Source organism: Emys orbicularis, chromosome 23 (assembly GCF_028017835.1).
Source record: "Emys orbicularis isolate rEmyOrb1 chromosome 23, rEmyOrb1.hap1, whole genome shotgun sequence".
NCBI lineage: Eukaryota > Metazoa > Chordata > Testudines > Emydidae > Emys > Emys orbicularis.
This window is the reverse complement of record NC_088705.1, coordinates 19,790,975-19,810,402: the sequence shown is the minus strand read 5'-3', so window position 1 is coordinate 19,810,402 and position 19,428 is coordinate 19,790,975. Positions and strand designations below refer to the sequence as shown.

The 19,428-nt window shown below is 45.3% G+C and overlaps 1 protein-coding gene across 2 annotated transcripts in view; it reads left to right on the top strand.

The window, feature by feature from the left end:
- Window positions 1-19,428, top strand: part of KDM1A (lysine demethylase 1A) — a 139,172-nt gene that overhangs the window by 51,543 nt on the left and 68,201 nt on the right. For both annotated transcript variants that reach the window (XM_065421491.1, XM_065421492.1), the window contains 2 exons: window positions 6,702-6,783; window positions 12,546-12,640. In XM_065421491.1, coding sequence (XP_065277563.1) covers window positions 6,702-6,783; window positions 12,546-12,640 — 177 coding nt within the window. The remainder of the gene's footprint in view (window positions 1-6,701; window positions 6,784-12,545; window positions 12,641-19,428) is intronic.

The following is a 19,428-nucleotide window of genomic DNA, read 5'->3' as shown; positions in this document are numbered from 1 at the left end:
CATGTCAACGTGTGTACACAATGTTGTTTGCCAGACTTCACCTGCAGCTCCTTCAGCTCTGGATTTAGGTCAATCTATTCTGTAGTGAGGCGTTGTATAGACAGGAAGGTCTCAGTGCCTCAGCATGTCATAGAATCATAGACTTTAAGGTCAGAAGGGACCATTATGATCATCTAGTCTGACCTCCTGCACAACGCAGGCCACAGAATCTCACACACCCACTCCTGTATCAAACCGGTGTCTGAGCCATTGAAGCCCTCAAATCATGGTTTAAAGACTTCAAGGTGCAGAGAAGCTTCCAGCAAGTGACCCGTGCCCCACGCTGCAGAGGAAGGCGAAAACCCCCCAGGGCTTCTGCCAATCTGCCCTGGAGAAAAATGCCTTCCCGACCCCAAATATGGCAATCAGCTAAACCCTGAGCATGTGGGCAAGACTCACCAGGCAGACACCCAGGAAAGAATTCTCTGTAGTAACTCAGATCCCACCCCATCTAACATCCCATCACAAGCCATTGGGCATATTTACCGCTAGTAGTCAAAGACGAATTAATTGCCAAAATTAGGCTATCCCATTATACCATCCCCCTCCATAAACTTATCAAGCTTAGTCTTGAAGCCAGATATGTCTTTGGCCCCCGCTACTCCCCTTGGAAGGCTGTTCCAGAACTTCACTCCTCTGATGGTTAGAAACCTTCATCTAATTTCAAGTCTAAACTTCCTGATAGCCAGTTTATATCCATTTGTTCTTGTGTCCACATTGGTTGAACTTAAATAATTCCTCTCCCTCCCTGGTATTTATTCCTCTGATATATTTATAGAGAGCAATCATATCTCCCCATAGCCTTCTTTTGCTTAGGCTAAACAAGCCAAGCTCTTTGAGTCTCCTTTCATAAGACAGGTTTTCCATTCCTCGGATCATCCTAGTAGCCCTTCTCTGAACCTGTTCCAGTTTGAATTCATCCTTCTTAAACATGGGAGACCAGAACTGCACAGAGTATTCCAGATGAGGTCTCACCAGTGCCTTGTATAACGGTACTAACACCTCCTTATCTCTACTGGAAATACGTCGCCTGATGCATCCCAAGACCGCATTAGCTTTTTTCACAGCCATATCACATTGGCGGCTCATAGTCATCCTGTGATCAACCAATACTCTGAGGTCCTTCTCCTCTGTTACTTCCAACTGATGCCTCCCCAGCTTATAACAATAGGTCATTATTAATCCCTAAATGCATGACCTTGCACTTTTCACTATTAAATTTCATCCTATTACTATTACTCCAGTTTACAAGGTCATCCAGAGCTTCCTGTATGATATCCCGATCCTTCTCTGTATTGGCAATACCTCCCAGCTTCGTGTCATCCACAAACTTTATTAGCACATTCCCGATTTTTGTACCAAGGTCAGTAATAAAAAGATTAAATAAGATTGGTCCCAAAACCGATCCCTGAGGAACTCCACTAGTAACCTCCCTCCAGCCTGACAATTCACCTTTCAGTACGATCCGTTGTAGTCTCCCCTTTAACCAGTTCCTTATCCACCTTTCAATTTTCATATTGATCCCCATCTTTCCCATGTGGAACCGTATCAAATGCCTTACTGAAATCGAGGTAAATTAGATCCACTGTATTGCCTTTGTCTAAAAAATCTGTTTCCTTCTTTGAGAAGGAGATCAGGTTGGTTTGGCATGATCTACCTCTTGTAAAACCATGTTGTATTTTGTCCCAATTACCATTGACCTCAATGTCCTTGACTACTTTTTCCTTCAGAATTTTTTCCAAGACCTTGCATGCTACAGGTGTCAAATTGACAGGCCTGTAGTTGCCCGGATCACGTTTTTCCCCTTTCTTAAAGATAGGAACTATGTTAGCAATTCACCAGTCATACGGTACAACCCCTGAGTTTGCAGATTCATTAAAAATTCTTGCTAATGGGCTTGCAATTTCGTGTGCCAGTTCCTTTAATATTCTTGGATTAAAATTATCTGGGCCCCCTGATTTCGTCCCATTAAGCTGTTTGAGTTGTTTTTGCATGTAAACAGGGGGATGTTCAACCCTCTGTGTGGAGGCCATCAAATTCTGTACTTGGTTCTATCTATTAGAAGGTTACCTCTATGACCCTTTGTCTCCCAGGAGTCAGCAACAACCTAGTGGACTTCCTGAGCAGGCATTCAGTGATCAATCACAAATGGCCCTTGCACAGATCCGTTGTAGGACTGATGCATGTATATGAGATCATTGGGAATCTCAGTAATGGACTTGCTTGCTACCAAGGATAACTCCAAATGTCAGTACACTTGCTCCAGAGGAGGCCTGAGTCAAGGATCATTACTGGATGCCTTTGTACTGCAGTGGATCTGGAGGCCTGCTGTATGCCTTTCCATCAATTACCCTGGAGATCAGGGAATCACCATTATCAAATGGGACAAAGCCACACTAATTCTCGTAGCTCCATACTAGCCAAGACAGTTTTGGCTGATGAGCCCACTACAGGTGTCCACTGAGCCTCTGAGTCAGCTCCTGGACCTGATCTCACGTTCGTTGTCAGATACCCCATTCAGACAGTCACTATACCTGACAGCATGGCTGTTGACTGGTTAAATACTGTAAATAGAGACAGCTCCGTTCAGGTCCAGGAAATCCTGATTCAGAGCAGGAAAACATCTATCAGAAGGGTGTACTCATCTGAATTGAAGAGGTTCTCAATATGGGTGACCCAACAGAGTCTGGTCCCAGTTCAGGCCTTGATACTGAAGAACCTTGACTACTTGTTGCACTTAAAACAGGCTGGTCTTTGGTTGAGCTCTGTTAAGGTCCCCGTGCAGCAATCTCAGCTTGCCATCCTCATGTACAGTCGTGCTGTCTTCTCTCACCCCATGGTACTGAGTTTCTAAAAAGGCTGTTACATGCTTACCCACCAGTCAGAGAACCTACTTCTGCTGGCAATTTCAATTTAGTCCTCCTGAGGCTCATGGAGCTTCTCTTTGAACCTTTCTCAGAATGTTCCTTGAACCACCTTTCCCTAAAGTTGCTCTTCCTGTTGGCTATCACTTCAGACAGGAGGGCGAGTGGACTTCAGGGTCTTGTGGCAGAACTCACCTCCCTCCCAATATAACATTTCATAGCGTACTCAGGCCTCTCACAAATTCTGAAAATGGTTTCAAATTTTCCTTGAAACCAATCAATCTGCCTGTTGTCTTCCACAAGCTACCTTTTGCACTGGGAGAAAGGAAATTTACACACACTAGCTGTATCCAGCACTTGGTTTTATCAGATATTGGCTCCATCTGTTCTTAGCCATAGCTGGGTGTTCTAAAGGTCAGGCATTCTCATCACAAAAAATGACAGTGTTTCTCATTATTACCAGCTGACTGGTGTACCTCCCCCTCTACTAGAGGGCAAACGCATCCTTTGCTTGCTTCAGGAATATGCAAGTATCAGTGCTCTGTAAGGCAGCATTGTGAAATAGCCCACCAATCTATCAAACACTAGGCCTTTGACTTAGTTGCTAAGTCAGATACCAAGTTTTTGGGAAAACAGTACTATGATCACTGTCGACTTATGTAGCTGAAATTCCTTATTCCTATCATCCTGAGGGGATACTGCTTGCCAGTCACCTACAATGGGATCTACTGTGACACATTGAAAAGAACTGTTGGTTAGCCTACAGTAACTCTGGTTCTTTGAGATGTTGTCAGTGTGCATCCAGCCTCCTCCATTCCAGATTCAGAAGTTCTGAGCTACAACTGAGATTCTAATTATGAGGGAATTTACAAAGGAATGCCTTCACGCAAGAGCACGAGGAGGGTCACGGCTTGCATGGTCCTGACTGACACAGCTGTTCAAAATAATCTAATTTCCAGTGTATGAGGCACATGTGCACCTACAGTGGGGTTTCATGCTAACTTCAACATCTCAAAGAACCACAGTTGCTGTAGAGTAAGTAATCTTTCTTTACTTACAGTGCTTATGTTTGGGCATTGTCCAGTCTAGTCTTAAATATCCCAAGCCGTGTGGTTTCCATCTCTTAAATTGGGACAGTATTTCACAGCCTCTTATAGCTCGCTGTCAGGAGTTTCTCCTTGATAACGAGCCTACATTTTTCCTGTTTGTAAAATGGGGCTGCTCCTGTATACCCACCTTTTGATACATGACTGAATACTATATACATGTAAAATTTCATTAACAAATAAATAGGACCCAGGAGTCCTAAATCTTATTCCTCAGCTCTGACTATACAACACTCCCTTCTCAGAAGGAATACATCTACTTCTATCAGCTAATATAGGTACTCCTTTAGCTTTAATGGTAGAAGTTTGTGCTGTGCATCTGAAGGTTCAGGTTCAAACTGTGCTAATGATTCATGCAGGGGGATTGCTAGTCTGACATGATGGAATTTTAGTTCTTTCAGTTCAGTTTAAAAACCAAATCCTAGGAAATTCCATATAAAATATCTTCATTGAAAGAGAAAGGATTAAGGTTGCACAGTGGAGCAGAAGTTAGGAAATACCAGACTCAAGATTGTCCATGTAACCATAATTCACCACCACATGTGATGTTTATGCAGTCTTTAATTACATGACTGCATACTCGGTTTTTTTTTTTTCCCCCACAGGACTCTTGCCTTGTTCATTGAACAGTATGGGTAATACTCAGGGAACGAGGCTGCTGTGAAGTGTTTTTATTTTCCTTCAGTGTGTGACCCATGATGGTATACTTCTGTAGTCCCATCAATGTAGTCGGAAAACCTCATGCACATTAATAAAAGTTCTTTGGGGCAGAGGCCATTTTTGTGTTGTGGGCTTGACTGATCCTTGGTGGGAGCCTCTAGGCACCGCCTCAGTACAATAATAAAATATGTACTGTATCCTCCCAGCAGCCCTGGGAAGTAAGAAAGCAGCAGTATGGAAACTGAAGTGCAGAGTAAGGCCAACACTTGCAGAAGTGGCCATCTTGGATCCCTTGAGACTCAGGGCTGAATTTTTTCTCCCAAATGTGCTGAACGGCTGCAGTTTCCATTGACTTCAGCTGTAGTTGAGTACTTGGCAGGGAAAATGTAGCCCTTTCGGGTGTCTCAAGTTGAATGTTGGGAGGGAACACAGTGTTAGTGACCACTTCAGAAAACTGTGGTTTGTAACGTTCCCAGTATCACAGGAATCCTATGGGAGAGCCAAGGATAGAACCCAGTTTTCTAGAGTCCAGTGCAGTCATTAACTACAAGATCATCCCTTTTCTTTGTGCAATCCTCTCTATAATTGATTATGCATGTTTCAGCAAAGGAGGCAGGAGATGGCCTTATCGATTACACATCCTTGGCTCACTTAGCATCCATTCTGAGCACAGAATTGAAGCAAAGATATTGAGAGAAAACAGTATGTGATCATGAAACTCAAGTCTGTAACATATTGCCATCTGCTCAGTAGAGCTGAATTAAGATTGCCTGGCACTGATTTAAACATTTTAATTATTTTATTGGACCAACTTCTGTTGCTGAAAGTCAAGCTTTCGAGCTACACAGATCTCTTCTTCAGGTGGGAAGGGTACTCCAGCGTCACAGCTAAATGCAAGATGGAAAAGATCGTTTAGCATAAATAGCTCCCACATATTCTAAGGGACCATTCAGAGTGGCCCATTACCGCCTATGACTTTATCTTGAATGGTCCCTTAGTTAGTGCTAACTACTTACGCTAAACAATCTGTTCCATGTTGCATTTAACTGTGGTGCTATGTGTACCTTTCCCAGACCTGAAGAAGAGCTGTGTGGCTCGAAAGTTTCTCTTTCACCGAAAGAAGTTGGTCCAATAAAAGATATTACCTCACCCACTTTTTCTCTCTGTTATTCTGGGACAGAGATGGCTACAACTACACTACATACTAATTTAATTCTGATATTTCCTGTCTTGATTACTTGACTTTGCAACCGTAGCTTTTTCTCTTAACATAGTTTATTTTTGTAGGGAATATAGCTGTAGTATGATTTCATCTTGTGTATTTCTAAAATACTTACCAATTGATGAAATTTAGAGGACAACAAAGATGCTCTGGGGAATAATGGATTGATTTATGAGGAAAGACTAAAATAGTTAAACATATGTAGAGCTGGCTAAGCAATGACTAAGACTGGCAAGGTAAACGATCTACAGGTATTAAAGTGCGTTAACACTAAGGTAAAGGAGTTATTTAGAGTTCAACAGTGGGGCAAAATTAGGAATTATAGGGTAAAATTAAGGGACGAAAATTTTGACTAGATATCAGCCAGAACTTTTGGACAGGGTGTCGTTTACAATTGTAGAATAGTTTTTCTTCCCTCCACGTCTTCCAAGGTGAAGTGCTGGAAGTGCCATTACTTGGTATATTACATAGTTTGTTTAAACTTACTAACAAACATACTATCATGAACATTGGTACTAAATGACCTGCCCTCCCACCTATAACTTCTTTGCCGTTGAGGAATCTACTAACTACCATGTTTAAATACTAATGCCCGTTCTTCAAAAGCTCATGTGAGTGGCTTATTTGAAACCTAGATGTGTGTGGTATGGCATTCAGTTTATGGCTGTGGCTCAGATAACCCTCTTTAGATGTCTGTAGGAGACTTTCAGGAGAATGATTTTTTGAAAAGGGGGCTTTATTGCTCAGGTATCATTTTTCTAAATTTGATTGAATGAATATAGCTGATTGATATACGTTTAATTTTTAAAGGATCGTGTAGGAGGAAGAGTTGCTACATTTCGCAAAGGAAACTATGTTGCTGATCTAGGAGCCATGGTGGTAACAGGGCTGGGTAAGTCATTCAAAATAATAAACTTTTTTAAAGGTTATTGAAAGAGAAGGGTTATAACATTCTAGTTTGGGCCTCTTCTGCATTCAGGGTGCTCTGATATGTGATGAAGGAATCGTTCATAATAGGGGTCAGTTCAATGGAAGTGTGGTTGTGATATGCAAGATAGTTTCTCAGTTGTTATTCTTTTCAGACTTGTTGAAACCACTTAGTTTTTTGTGGTTCCTGCCAAACTCTCACCACAGTGGTTTGATTTCTGCAACAGTTCTTTTACACTGCGATTTCTGTTACTCTTGTCTTGGCACGCTAGCTTATTTTGCCTATGTTTAAACTATTCTTACAACCATTTAGCTGAGCATCAGAGAATCATAGGGACCTCGAGAGGTCATCTAGTCCAGTTGCCTGCACTCATGACAGGGACTCATGCACACACTTCGCACACCTCCTCCCCCTCATCCCACCCTCACTCGCCTCCCGCCTCCTCACCCCGCTAGTCTCATCAATCCCCCGCTTGCAGCCAGACCCCCCTGCCCGCCTCGTCTCCTTGTTGCTGCCTCACTACTCATCTCCTTACCTCTCCGCCAGGCCCCCCTGCCACTCGCCTCCTCACCCCCCCGCCCCCCCCGCTGCTCGCCTCACCGCTTGCCTCCTCACAGCCGCCCCCCCCCACCTGCCTCCTCACCCTGCTGCTGGCTTGCCATTCGCCGCCTTACTCCCCCGCCTGCTGCTCACCTTGCCGCTTGACTCCTCAGCCTGCTGCTCCCCTTCTCACCCCCTCTTCGCCGCCTCACCTTGCTCCTTAAGCGTTGTGTGTCCCATCTGTGTCTCCAGTGAGGCGGCGCATGCAGGAGCAACAGGGAAACAGGAAACTTCTGTGGCCCCAGGGAAACCCCCTGGTGGCCGCATGCGGCCACGGTGGCCGCATTTGACACAGTGATCTAGACCATCCCTGACAGGTGTTTGTCTAACCTGCTCTTAAAAATCTCTGATGATGGAGATTCCACAACCTCCCTAGACAATTTATTCCAGTGCTTAACCACCCTGACAGTTAAGAAGTTTCCCCTTAAGTCCAACCTAAACTTCTCTTGCTGCAATTTAAGCCCATTGCTTCTTGTCCTATCCTCAGAGGTTAAGAACAACAATTCTTCTCCCTCCTCCTTGTAACAACCTTTTATGTACTTGAAAACTGTTATGTCCCCTCTCAGTCTTCTCTTCTCCAGACTAAACAAACCCAATTTTTTCAATCTTTCCTCATAGCTCATGTCTTCTAGACCTTTAATCATTTTTGTCGCTCTTCTCTGGACTTTCTCCAATTTGTCCACATCTTTCCTGAAATTTGAAGTACTCCCTCCAGTTGAGGCCTAATCAACGCAGAGTAGAGCGGAATAATTACTTCTCGTGTCTTACTTAAACACTTCTTCTAATACATTCCAGAAAGATGTTCGCTTTTTTTTTTTTTTTTTGGCAACAGTGTTACACTGTTGACTCATTTAGTTTTTGGTCCACTATGACCCCCAGATCCCTTTCTGCAGTACTCCTTCCTAGGCAGTCATTTCCCATTTTGTATGTGTGCAATTGATTGTTCCTTCCTAAGTGGAGTACTTTGCATTTGTCCTTATTGAATTTCAGATACTTCAGACCAGATCATTTTGAATTTTAATCCTATCCTCCAAAGCACTTGCAACCCCTCCCAGCTTGGTATCGTCCACAAACTTTAAGTGTACTCTCTATGCCATTATCTAAATCATTGATGAACATATTGAACAGAACCGGACCCAGAAGTGATCCCTGTGGGACCCCACTTGTTATGCCCTTCCAGCACGACTGTGAACCACTGATGATTACTCTCTGGGAACGGTTTTCCAACTAGTTTTGCACCCACCTTATAGTAGCTCCATCTTGTTTGTATTTCCCTAGTTTGTTTATGAGAAGGTCATGTGAGACCGTATCAAAAGCTTTACTAAAGTCAAGATATACCACATCGACCGCTTCTCTTCCCCCCCCACTCCCTCATGACTTGTTACCCTGTCAAAGAAAGCTATCAGGTTGGTTTGACATGATTTGTTCTTGACAAATCCATGCTGACTGTTACTTATTACCTTATTATCTTCTAGATGTTTGCAAATTGATTGCTTAATTATTTGCTCCATTATCTTTCCAGGTACAGAAGTTAAGATGACTGGTCTGTAATTCCCCATGTTGTTTTTATTTCCCTTTTTATAGATTGGCACTATATTTGCCCCTTTTCAGTTTTCTGGAATCTCTCCCGTCCATGACTTTTCAAAGATAAAGCTTTAGCATCTCCATGCTTTGGAGCAGGCACTTGAAATTTGGTCGGACCCATGATGTGTCCTTTATTTCAGATGTGCCTTTTGCTTTCCTGTGGAAAAACAGTCCATGTTTGGCCAAGCTATGAGCTGCTGAAAAATCTGTTTGCACATGCTCGGAGAGTTGTTAATTTGCCTGGTAATTCCCTTAAGTGTATGTCTAGCTGTGCTGCGCATGCTCCATCCCAAGCTGCAAGGGCTGAGCAGGACTTCCCCGCAATTGGTTCTTTCAGCTGCCAGGGGCCACTGTTGAACTAGGCACTCGAACTGAGAATGGGAAGAATCTTCTGTGTTCTCAAGGCTTTCTTTTGGCGCCCAGACAGAATAGAGAAAAAGGAGGAAGAAGCAACCACAGTGGAATGCATAGGGGTGAGAAATAGAGTACTGGGCTTGGAGCCAGGAGCCATATATTGGGGAGAAGCAGAGCTAGAGAGTGTGAGGAAGCGGACTTGAGGGGTGATGGATAGGAGCAGAGGGAGGTGGGTGCATATATAGGAGCACAGGGGGATGAGGATGGCAAGAGCTGGGGATATGGAGGAAGTTAGATAAGAGCAAAGATGGGGGTTGGATAGGAACAGAGGGGGAAAAAGACAGGGCTGGAGCACAGTGTAAAAGGATTTATAACCAGTAGAACACACAAGTGCATCTTGTCCCCCCTAGTGACTGGTCTATAGAGGATAACGGGCTACTAGTGTTAGTTACTCAGTTAGTTACTCAGTGGTAGATCTCTGAAGCTACTGATGACCAAAACTGGTGTCATATGGTTCCAGACGGTAGAATTTCTGGGTTTTAGCTTTATTTTATTTTTTTTTAAAACGGGGCTTTTTAATGTGTTTTTTTTAAAGATGGGAAGGTCAAGTACTTCAAAGATAGGAAATGCAAGATTTAAGGTCGCCTGTGCAGACTTAATTCAGCCCCCTTGTCCATATGTATTATGATACAGTAACTCCTCGCTTAACGTAGTTATGTTCCTGGAAAATGTTACTTTAAGCGAAACGCGGTTAAGTGAATCCAGTTTCCCCATAAGAATTAATGTAAATAGGAGGGTTAGGTTCCAGGGAAATTTTTTTTGCCAGACAAAAGACTAACACACACACACCAGAAGTTTTAAACCGTTTAATACTGTACACAGCAATGATGATTGTGAAGCTTGGCTGAGGTGGCTTGAGTCAGAGGGTGGAAGAGGGTGGGATATTTCCCAGGGAATGCCTTACTGCTAAATGATGAACTAGCACTCGGCTGAGCCCTCAAGGGTTAACATATTGTTGTTAATATAGCCTCACACTCTACAAGGCAGCACGAATGGAGGGAGAGGAGACAGCATGGCAGAGAGAGACAGACAGACATACACCCTGTGTGTACACTCTTTAAGTATGCTGACTCCACTCTAAGTACACTGCCCTTTTAAGTAGAGATGGGGGGGCAGGAGGACACCATGACATTAGCACACCTCTTTCTCCTCTTCCCGCCCCCTCCCCCCCCCCCGCCACAGCAAGCAGGGGGCTCCCAGGAGCAGCTCCAAGGCAGAGGGCAGGAGCAGCACACAGCAGTGAGGGGAGGGACAGCTGAACTGCCTGGCAATTGATAGCCTGCTGGGCGGCTGCTGCACAGGGAACTTAGGGGAGCGGGGAGCTGATAGGGTGGCTGCCGGTCCACCCTAGTTCCAAGCCCCCACCAGCTAGCTCCAACGGGCTGCTCTTTCTGCAAGCAGTGGACAAAGCAGGCGGCCGCCGAACAACGTTATAAGGGAGCATTGCGCAACTTTAAACGAGCATGTTCTCGATCAGCAAGATAACAACGAAACAACATTAACCAAGATGACTTTAAATGAGGAGTTACTATAGTTTTCAATTACATGGTCACATACTAGTTTTTTTCCCACAGGACCCCTGCATTATTCAATACACAGGATGTAATGTACTCTGGGACTGAATCAGTGCTGTGTAGCAAATGAGGTTGTGTGTGTTCTGCCTCATTTGTTGCAGGAATTGGAAGAGGTGTGGTTTTGTGGTTAAAGTTTATTGCTGACCTGGAGAAGTGGATGGTGTTCCCTGCCTCTGCCACAGAGTTCCTATGTGGTGCTGAGAAAGTCACTTAACCCAGACTTTCACAGTAGGTTACTAATTGTGTTGTTTTTCTAGGTGTCCAGTGTCCAATATCTGCAGTCAATATTGTATAGTGCTGAGCACTCACAACTGCAACTGAATGTGATGGGAGCTAGGAGTTTGAAGTTGGACACCCCTAACAATTTTGGCCTTGATCCCCAGCTGAAGAATTGGGATAACATTACTGCCTAATCTCACAGGACTGTTGTGAAGATAAATTCATAAATATTAGTGAAGCACTTGGGTATTATGGTGAGAGCACCAGAGAAACTGCCAATGAGGAAATTACTAATTCTGTATACAGTGCGGAGTTTGAATGGTGTGCATTAAATAAGGCCACACATTAAACAAGAAGGATAAAGAAATATTGAATAGCTACCCATTCACTGAATGAAGCATGGGTCCTATGGAATAAATAGTATGTGATATGCATTATGATTGTGTATTATAAAACTATGTACAAGGAGACCGAATTAAAGTTGCATGGGCAACTTGAATTCTGGCATTTCTTAACTTTTGAGTGACTCACTTTGCAAACTTATTGTTCTTTTAATACCCCTGATAGAATGGTGATAATCTGACATAAAGAGCCAGTCTCCTCAAGGCTTTTCCTTGTACCCCTACAGGAAAGGGGCGGGACTTCTATTCCCACTGTTTTCTAGTGGAGAAGAGTTCGGAGCCTTCAGACATCTTAGACTTCCCTCTCCTCCACTGGAGGGTCTGCAAGTCTCACTTCTGTATGGAGACTTGAACCATTCTCCATTCTGTTTCCTTCAGGCCTTTCCCAGCTTAGTGGACCTCAGTGATGCATATCTGCACATTGCACCAGCACTTTGTTTCACTCAGCTTTTGTGAACTGTATTCCTCGGATCTCTACTGTACCAAACTTTTCAGAGCCTATTCCTTCAGAGCCCATTTCAGAGCATTTATCCCTCGATGTGACCTTCCCTCTCTACTTCACAGTTTGTTCTGGTCTATATTTGAACCTCTGGGAGATGCATCCCTGTGGCTGTTAACTCTCAAGGCTGCCCTGCTAGTTGCCACCATCTTCGAGCTTAGCTTCTTTGTTATTAACCCTCCTTATCTATAGTTCTTTCCTTGAGTGGTGGTGGTGCTGGGTTGTTTTTATTATAACAATTTCTATGAGGAGCCTTGATAATATTTGAAAGTTCTACTGGTCTGCTGAAAGATGCTCAGCACAAAATAGAGAGATACTAATGGGCTTTATTATTGGAATAATGGCTGCTTTTGAACTGTATTTATTGTTTTATTTTCAGACATCTTTTTAGTCTTTGCTTGAATGTCAGATATACTTATACAAAATCTCTTCCAGGAGGGAATCCAATGGCTGTGGTCAGCAAACAAGTAAATATGGAACTGGCTAAGATCAAACAAAAATGCCCACTTTATGAAGCCAATGGACAAGCTGTAAGTTGTAATTTTTCAAAAATAGGCTTTGCCCTAAGAAATGGTTTGAAGAAAATAATGTATTGTAGAGGTTTGACTTTAGAAAGGATAAGGTACAGAACTATAAACTCTAACTCTGAGGTTTTGGCCTCCATTCTTTTTTTTTTTTTTTTTTTTGATGCTTGTTTTGGCAGTTGTGACTAGTTCACTATAACTCCTCAGTGCAACCTTCCTTGGAGTTGCACTGCTAGCTAAACGTTCACAACTGGGAATGTGCACAGGCCACTCAAGAAAAGAAGGCTACTTCCCAGTAACTGGAATTCATTAAGATGATCCTCTGCATGTTCACATCCCCACCTATCTTCCTCACTTCATTGGAGTCTTAATTCTTGAATTAGTGGAAGGGAATGGAAGGGTGGTTGGAACAACTTCCCCTTTTATACCATCAGAGCCCTTCAAGAGGGGAAGAGGGGAGAGGTGGGTATCTCCCACAGAGTTTCAGGAAGCTTCCAGTGCATTGCCTTAATCTCTTGAATGGGAACAGACTCATTGTGAATAACTCCCAGTTACTGGTAACTAATCTTCATTTTTACATCTCATATGCGAATATTGTGCCAAAGATTGTTCATATCCCAGATGTTCTCAATTATTTAATGTATGCAGTGTTGTAGCTCTGTTGATCCTAGGATATTAGAGAGACAAGGCAGGTGAGGTAATACCTTTTCTTGGACCAACTTCTGTTGGTGAAAGAGGTGTTAACTGGCCACTTAACACATATTTCAAGGGACCATTCAAGGTGAACTGCTTATGCTAAACAATCTGTGACACTGAGGCTGTGTCTACACTGGCAAGTTTCTGCACAGTAAAACAGCTTTCTGCATTGTAATTCCCGAGGTGTACACACTGCCAAGCCACGTAGTGTGCAGAAACTGCACAGTTGCAGCGCTGTAAAAAACCCACCCCGATGAGAGGTGTACAGCTTTCTGCATCAGGGCTATTGTGTAGCTTGTGTAGACACCCTGGTTGATTGCAGCGCAGCGCTGCAATTGCAGCAATTGGCCTCTGGGAGGTGTCCCACAATGCCTGTTCTTGCCTGCCCGGTCGTGGGTTTGAATTCTGCTGCCCTGGCCTCAGATGACCAACCGTCACCTCCACCCCGTAAATTCCTTTGGAATTTTGAATGTCCCCTTCCTGTTTGCTCAGTAATGCGTGCAGTGGTCTCAGCACACTTTTCCAGGTGGCCATGCCTGCTCCATGCACCAGGCGATCCCCTGCTTGGAGCAATGCTGAGCTGCTGGACCTCATCAGCATTTGGGGAGAGGAGGCTGTCCGGTCGCAGCTGCACTCTAGTCATAGGAATTGTGATACCTATGGGACACACTGCAGTGCAGGGTCAAAGTGAAGGAGCTGCGGAATGCCTACCACAAGGCGCGGGAGGCAAACTGCCACTCCGGTGCTGCCCCCACAAGCTGCCGGTTCTACAAAGAGCTGGACACGATACTCTGTGGCGACTGTGGATACTTCAGTGGACTGAGCCAGGAGGAGGAAATCTTGGATGAGGATGTGGAGGAGGAGGGGGACCCAGAGGCAGAAGACGACTTGGAGGTCAGAGATGCAGGCAGCCAGGAGCTCTTTTCTACCCCGGAGGAGGCTAGCCAGTCACAGCTGTCAGATCTTGGCGAAGCACAAACAGGAGAGGAGGCCCCTGGTAAGTGGATTTGATTTTGGGAATCGCTGAAGCGAGTTGTTGGGGGCAGGCGGGTTGCAGAAAGCAGGCTTGTGTCTGTATGATGCGCGTACCATCACATGCCTAGTCTGTGTGCGGAACAGGCTGTTGATTGACCCCCTCATTTCACAGGAGTCTGCCTCAGAGATCTCTAGGAAACTCTCATGGAGATACTGGGCAATCCACTGCCACAGGTTCTTTGGCAGAACCGCTTTGTTTCTTGCCCCATTAACGGTAACTTTCCTGCGCCACTCTGCCATCACTGGCGGGGGGCGGGGACCATTGCTGCACACAGGGGAGCCACATAAGGGCCTGGATGGAAGCCACAGTCTTGGAGAAGACCCTCCCTTGATTCCCTGCTCACCCTCAGCAGCGAGATATCTTCCATAATGAACACAGCCTGTGGAAAATATGGGGACAGGAATGATTATCAGGCCCCCCCTACAGTGTTGGCTCTGCCCAGGAGCCACGTGCAGTAGGGTCCGGGAACACAGATTTACCCTGCCCCTGTGGCGACTCACCATTTTGGGGGTCTTGTGGCTCATGTGTGCTTGCCTGGGGTCAGCCACTTAGTGACAGGTATGTGAATAGTAGCTGTGTTTTAAATCACTGAATCAGTGTTCTGTGTGTTGCAAACAATACTGCTTCTGTAAAATGTTGCGTTTTGGCTTCACAGAGATGACCTTGGGAGCCCAGCCTCCCTCTTTGTTATCGCCGGCTGAATTGCTGCGCGGAATTAGAAAGTGGCCACGAAGAACTAAGGAGGACTTTCTGCATGAGGTTATGATGCACTCTGCCGCTGAAAAACAGGAATTGAAGGAGTGTCAGGACAGCAAGAAGAGGGACTGAAAGGAGAATGCGGCACGCCAGAATGAAGCCATGGAGCGACTCTTAAACATTATGGAGGCCAAGCGGATATGCTCAGGGCGATACTAGCACTGCAAACTGAGCAGCTCCGCACCTGCCCTCCCCTGCAGCTGCGGTTGCAAAACTCTTTCCCATGTGCCCCCCCAGACACCACCAACACACTCTTATCAACCTCCTGGCTCCAGTCTGTACCCGTGGCATTCCACTCCTCCCCTGTCACAGTCTGGCACTGCAGACTCCCAGTACCCACTGCACTCAACACCCATCCCTCGGCAGTTTCGCCCTGTTGAAGTATAGTACCCGCTGCACGGTACTCCAAAGGAGAAGGTTGGATATCATCCCTGGACATACACAAATCTTTAACCGTCCCTGGATCCACCTCCTCTCGAGACCTTCCCTTCTCCCATCCCCCTCAGTGCTGATGTGTGTTTTTGTTTTTCTCTCTCTCCGGTTGTTGTTTTTTAATAAAAGAATCGTGTTGGTTTGAAAGCAATCTTTATTCTATTAATTAAAAGCAAACAGAGCCCTGCAAAGCAACAGACGATTATCTTAAACCTTCATATTGCATCATCTGCACCAATCACAATCATCTCCTAGCATTACAAGCACTGCACTCCAGAGCATAGCAACAAATATTAGTGGCTTTCAGCTTCAAATTGCTGCCTCAAGGCATTCCTGATCCTTATGGCCCTGCGCTGCACCCCTCTAATAGCCCTGGTCTCTGGCAGTTCAAATTCAGCCTCCAGGCGCTGAATCTCAGAGGTACAGCCCTGAGTGAAGCTTTCACCCTTCTCTTCATTAATATTATGGAGCATACAGCATGCGGCTATAAACAGAGGAATATTGTCATCGTCCAGGTCTAGCTTCCCATATAGGCACCGCCAGCAGGTCTTTAAATGGCCAAAAGCACACTCAACAGTCATTCTGCACTTGCTCAGCCTGCTGTTGAACTGCTCCTTGCTGTTGTCATGGTGCCCCGTGTATGGCTTCATAAGCCACGGTATTAAGGGGTAGGCGGGGTCTCCCAGGATCACAATGGGCATTTCGACTTCCCCTACAGTGATCTTCTGGTCCAGGAAGAAAGTCCCTGCTTGCAGCTTCCTGAATAGGCCAGTGTTCCGAAAGATGCGTGCGTCATACACCTTTCCGGAGCAGCCTGTGTTAATGTCCATGAAACGCCCAGGGTGATCCACAAGACCCTGGAGAACCATAGAGAAATACCCCTTCCGATTAATATTCTCAGTGACTAGGTGGTCTGGTGCCAAAATTGGAATATGCGTACCATCTATCGCCCCTCTGCAGTTAGGGAAGCCCATTTGTGCAAAGCCATCCACAATGTCACGCACATTCATAGAATCATAGAATATCAGGGTTGGAAGGGACCTCAGGAGGTCATCTACTCCAACCCCCTGCTCAAAGCAGGACCAACCCCAACTAAAACATCCCAGCCAGGGCTTTGTCAAGCTGGGCCTTAAAAACCTCTAAGGATGGAGATTCCACCACCTCCCTAGGTAACCCATTCCAGTGCTTCACCACCCTCTTAATGAAAAAGTTTTACCTAATATCCAACCTAAACCTCCCCCACTGCAACTTGAGACCATTACTCCTTCTTCTGTCATCTGATACCACTGAGAACAGTCTAGATCCATCCTCTTTGGAACCCCCTTTCAGGTAGTTGAAAGCAGCTATCCCCCCTCATTCTTCTCTTCTGCAGACTAAACAATCCCAGTTCCCTCAGCCTTTCCTCATAAGTCATGTGCTCCAGCCCCCTAATCATTTTTGTTGCCCTCCACTGGACTCTTTCCAATTTTTCCACATCCTTCTTGTAGTGTGGGGCCCAAAACTGGACACACTACTCCAGATGAGGCCTCACCAATGTCAAATAGAGGGAAACGATCACATCCCTCGATCTGCTGGCAATGCCCCTACTTATACAGCCCAAAATGTTGTTAGCCTTCTTGGCAACAAGGGCACACTGTTGACTCATATCCAACTTCTCATCCACTGTAACCCCTAGGTCCTTTTCTGCAGAACTGCTGCCTAGCCATTCGGTTCCTAGTCTGTAGCAGTGCATGGGATTCTTCTGTCCTAAGTGCAGGACTCTGCATTTGTCCTTGTTGAACCTCATCAGGTTTCTTTTGGCCCAATCCTCTAATTTGTCTAGGTCCCTCTGTATCCCATCCCTACCCTCCAGCGTATCTACCACTTCTCCCAGTTCAGTGTCATCTGCAAACTTGCCGAGGGTGCAGTCCACGCCATCCTCCAGATCATTAATGAAGATATTGAACAAAACTGGCCCCAGGACCGACCCTTGGGGTACTCCACTTGATACCGGCTGCCAACTAGACATGGAGCTATTGATCACTACCCATTGAGCCCGACAATCTAGCCAGTTTTCTATCCATCTTATAGTCCATTCATCCAGCCCATACTTCTTTAACTTGCCAGCAAGAATACTGTGGGAGACTGTATCAAAAGCTTTGCTAAAGTCAAGGAGTAACACATCCACTGCTTTCCCCTCATCCACAGACCCAGTTATCTCCTCATAGAAGGCAATTAGGTTAGTCAGGCATGACTTGCTCTTGGTGAATCCATGCTGACTGTTCCTGATCACTTTCCTCTCCTCTAAGTGCTTCAGAATTGATTCCTTGACCTGTTCCATGTTTTTTCCAGGGACTGAGGTGAGGCTGGCCTGTAGTTCCCCGGATCCTCCTCCTTCCCTTTTTTAAAGATGGGCACTACATTAGCCTTTTTCCAGTCATCCGGGACCTTCCCCGATCGCCATGAGTTTTCAAAGATAATGGCCAATGGCTCTGCAATCACATTTGCCAACTCCTTTAGCACCCTTGGATGCAGCGCATCCGGCCCCATGGATTTGTGCTCATCCAGCTTTTCTCAATAGTCCTGAACCACTTCTTTCTCCACAGAGGGCTGGTCACCTCCTCCCCATGCTGTTCTGCCCAGTGCAGCAGTCTGGGAGCTGACCTTGTTCGTGAAGACAGAGGCAAAAACAACATTGAGTACATTAGCTTTTTCCACATCCTTGGTCACTAGGTTGCCTCCCTCATTCAGTAAGGGGCCCACACTTTCCTTGACTTTCTTCTTGTTGCTAACATAGCTGAAGAAACCCTTCTTGTTACTCTTAACATCTCTTGCTAGCTGCAACTCCAAGTGTGATTTGGCCTTCCTGATTTCACTCCTGCATGCCTGAGCAATATTTTTATACTCCTCCCTGGTCATTTGTCCAATCTTCCACTTCTTGTAAGCTTCTTTTTTGTGTTTAAGATCAGCAAGGATTTTACTGTTAAGCCAAGCTGGTCGCCTGCCATTTTTACTATTCTTTCTACACATCGGGATGATTTGTTCCTGCAACCTCAATAAGGATTCTTTAAAATACAGCCAGCTCTCCTGGATTCCTTTGCCCCTCATGTTGTCCTCCACACTTTCCAAAAACTTCCTGGATTGTCTGTGCACCGCTGTATTGCTCTCCCAGCAGATATCAGGGTGATTAAAGTCTCCCATGAGAACCAGGGCCTGCGATCTAGTAACTTCTGCTAGTTGCCGGAAGAAAGCCTCGTCCACCTCATCCCCCTGGTCTGGTGGTCTATAGCAGACTCCCACCACGACATCACCCTTGTTGCTCACACTTCTAAACTTAATCCAGAGAGACTCAGGTTTTTCTGCAGTTTCATACCGGACCTCTGAGCAGTCATACTGCTCTCTTACATACAATGCAACTCCCCCACCTTTTCTGCCCTGCCTGTCCTTCCTGAACAGTTTATATCCATCCATGACAGTAGTCCAGTTATGTATCAGGGGGTAGCCGTGTTAGTCTGTATCTACAAAACCAACAAGGAGTCTGGTGGCACCTTAAAGACTAACCGATTTATTTGGGCATAAGCTTTCGTGGGTAAAAACCTCACTTCTTCAGATGCATCTGAAGAAGTGAAGTTTTTACCCACGAAAGCTTATGCCCAAATAAATCGGTTAGTCTTTAAGGTGACACCAGACTCCTTGTTGTTTTTACTCCAGTTATGTGAGTTATCCCACCAAGTCTGTTATTCCAATCACATAATAGTTGCCCAGAATCACGGTCTTTCGGAGCAGGATGCGATTAATGGCCTTGCACGCTTCCGTCAACACGAGTCCAATGGTCGACTTTCCCACTCCAAACTGGTTAGCAACCAATCGCTAGCAGTCTGGAGTAGCCAGCTTC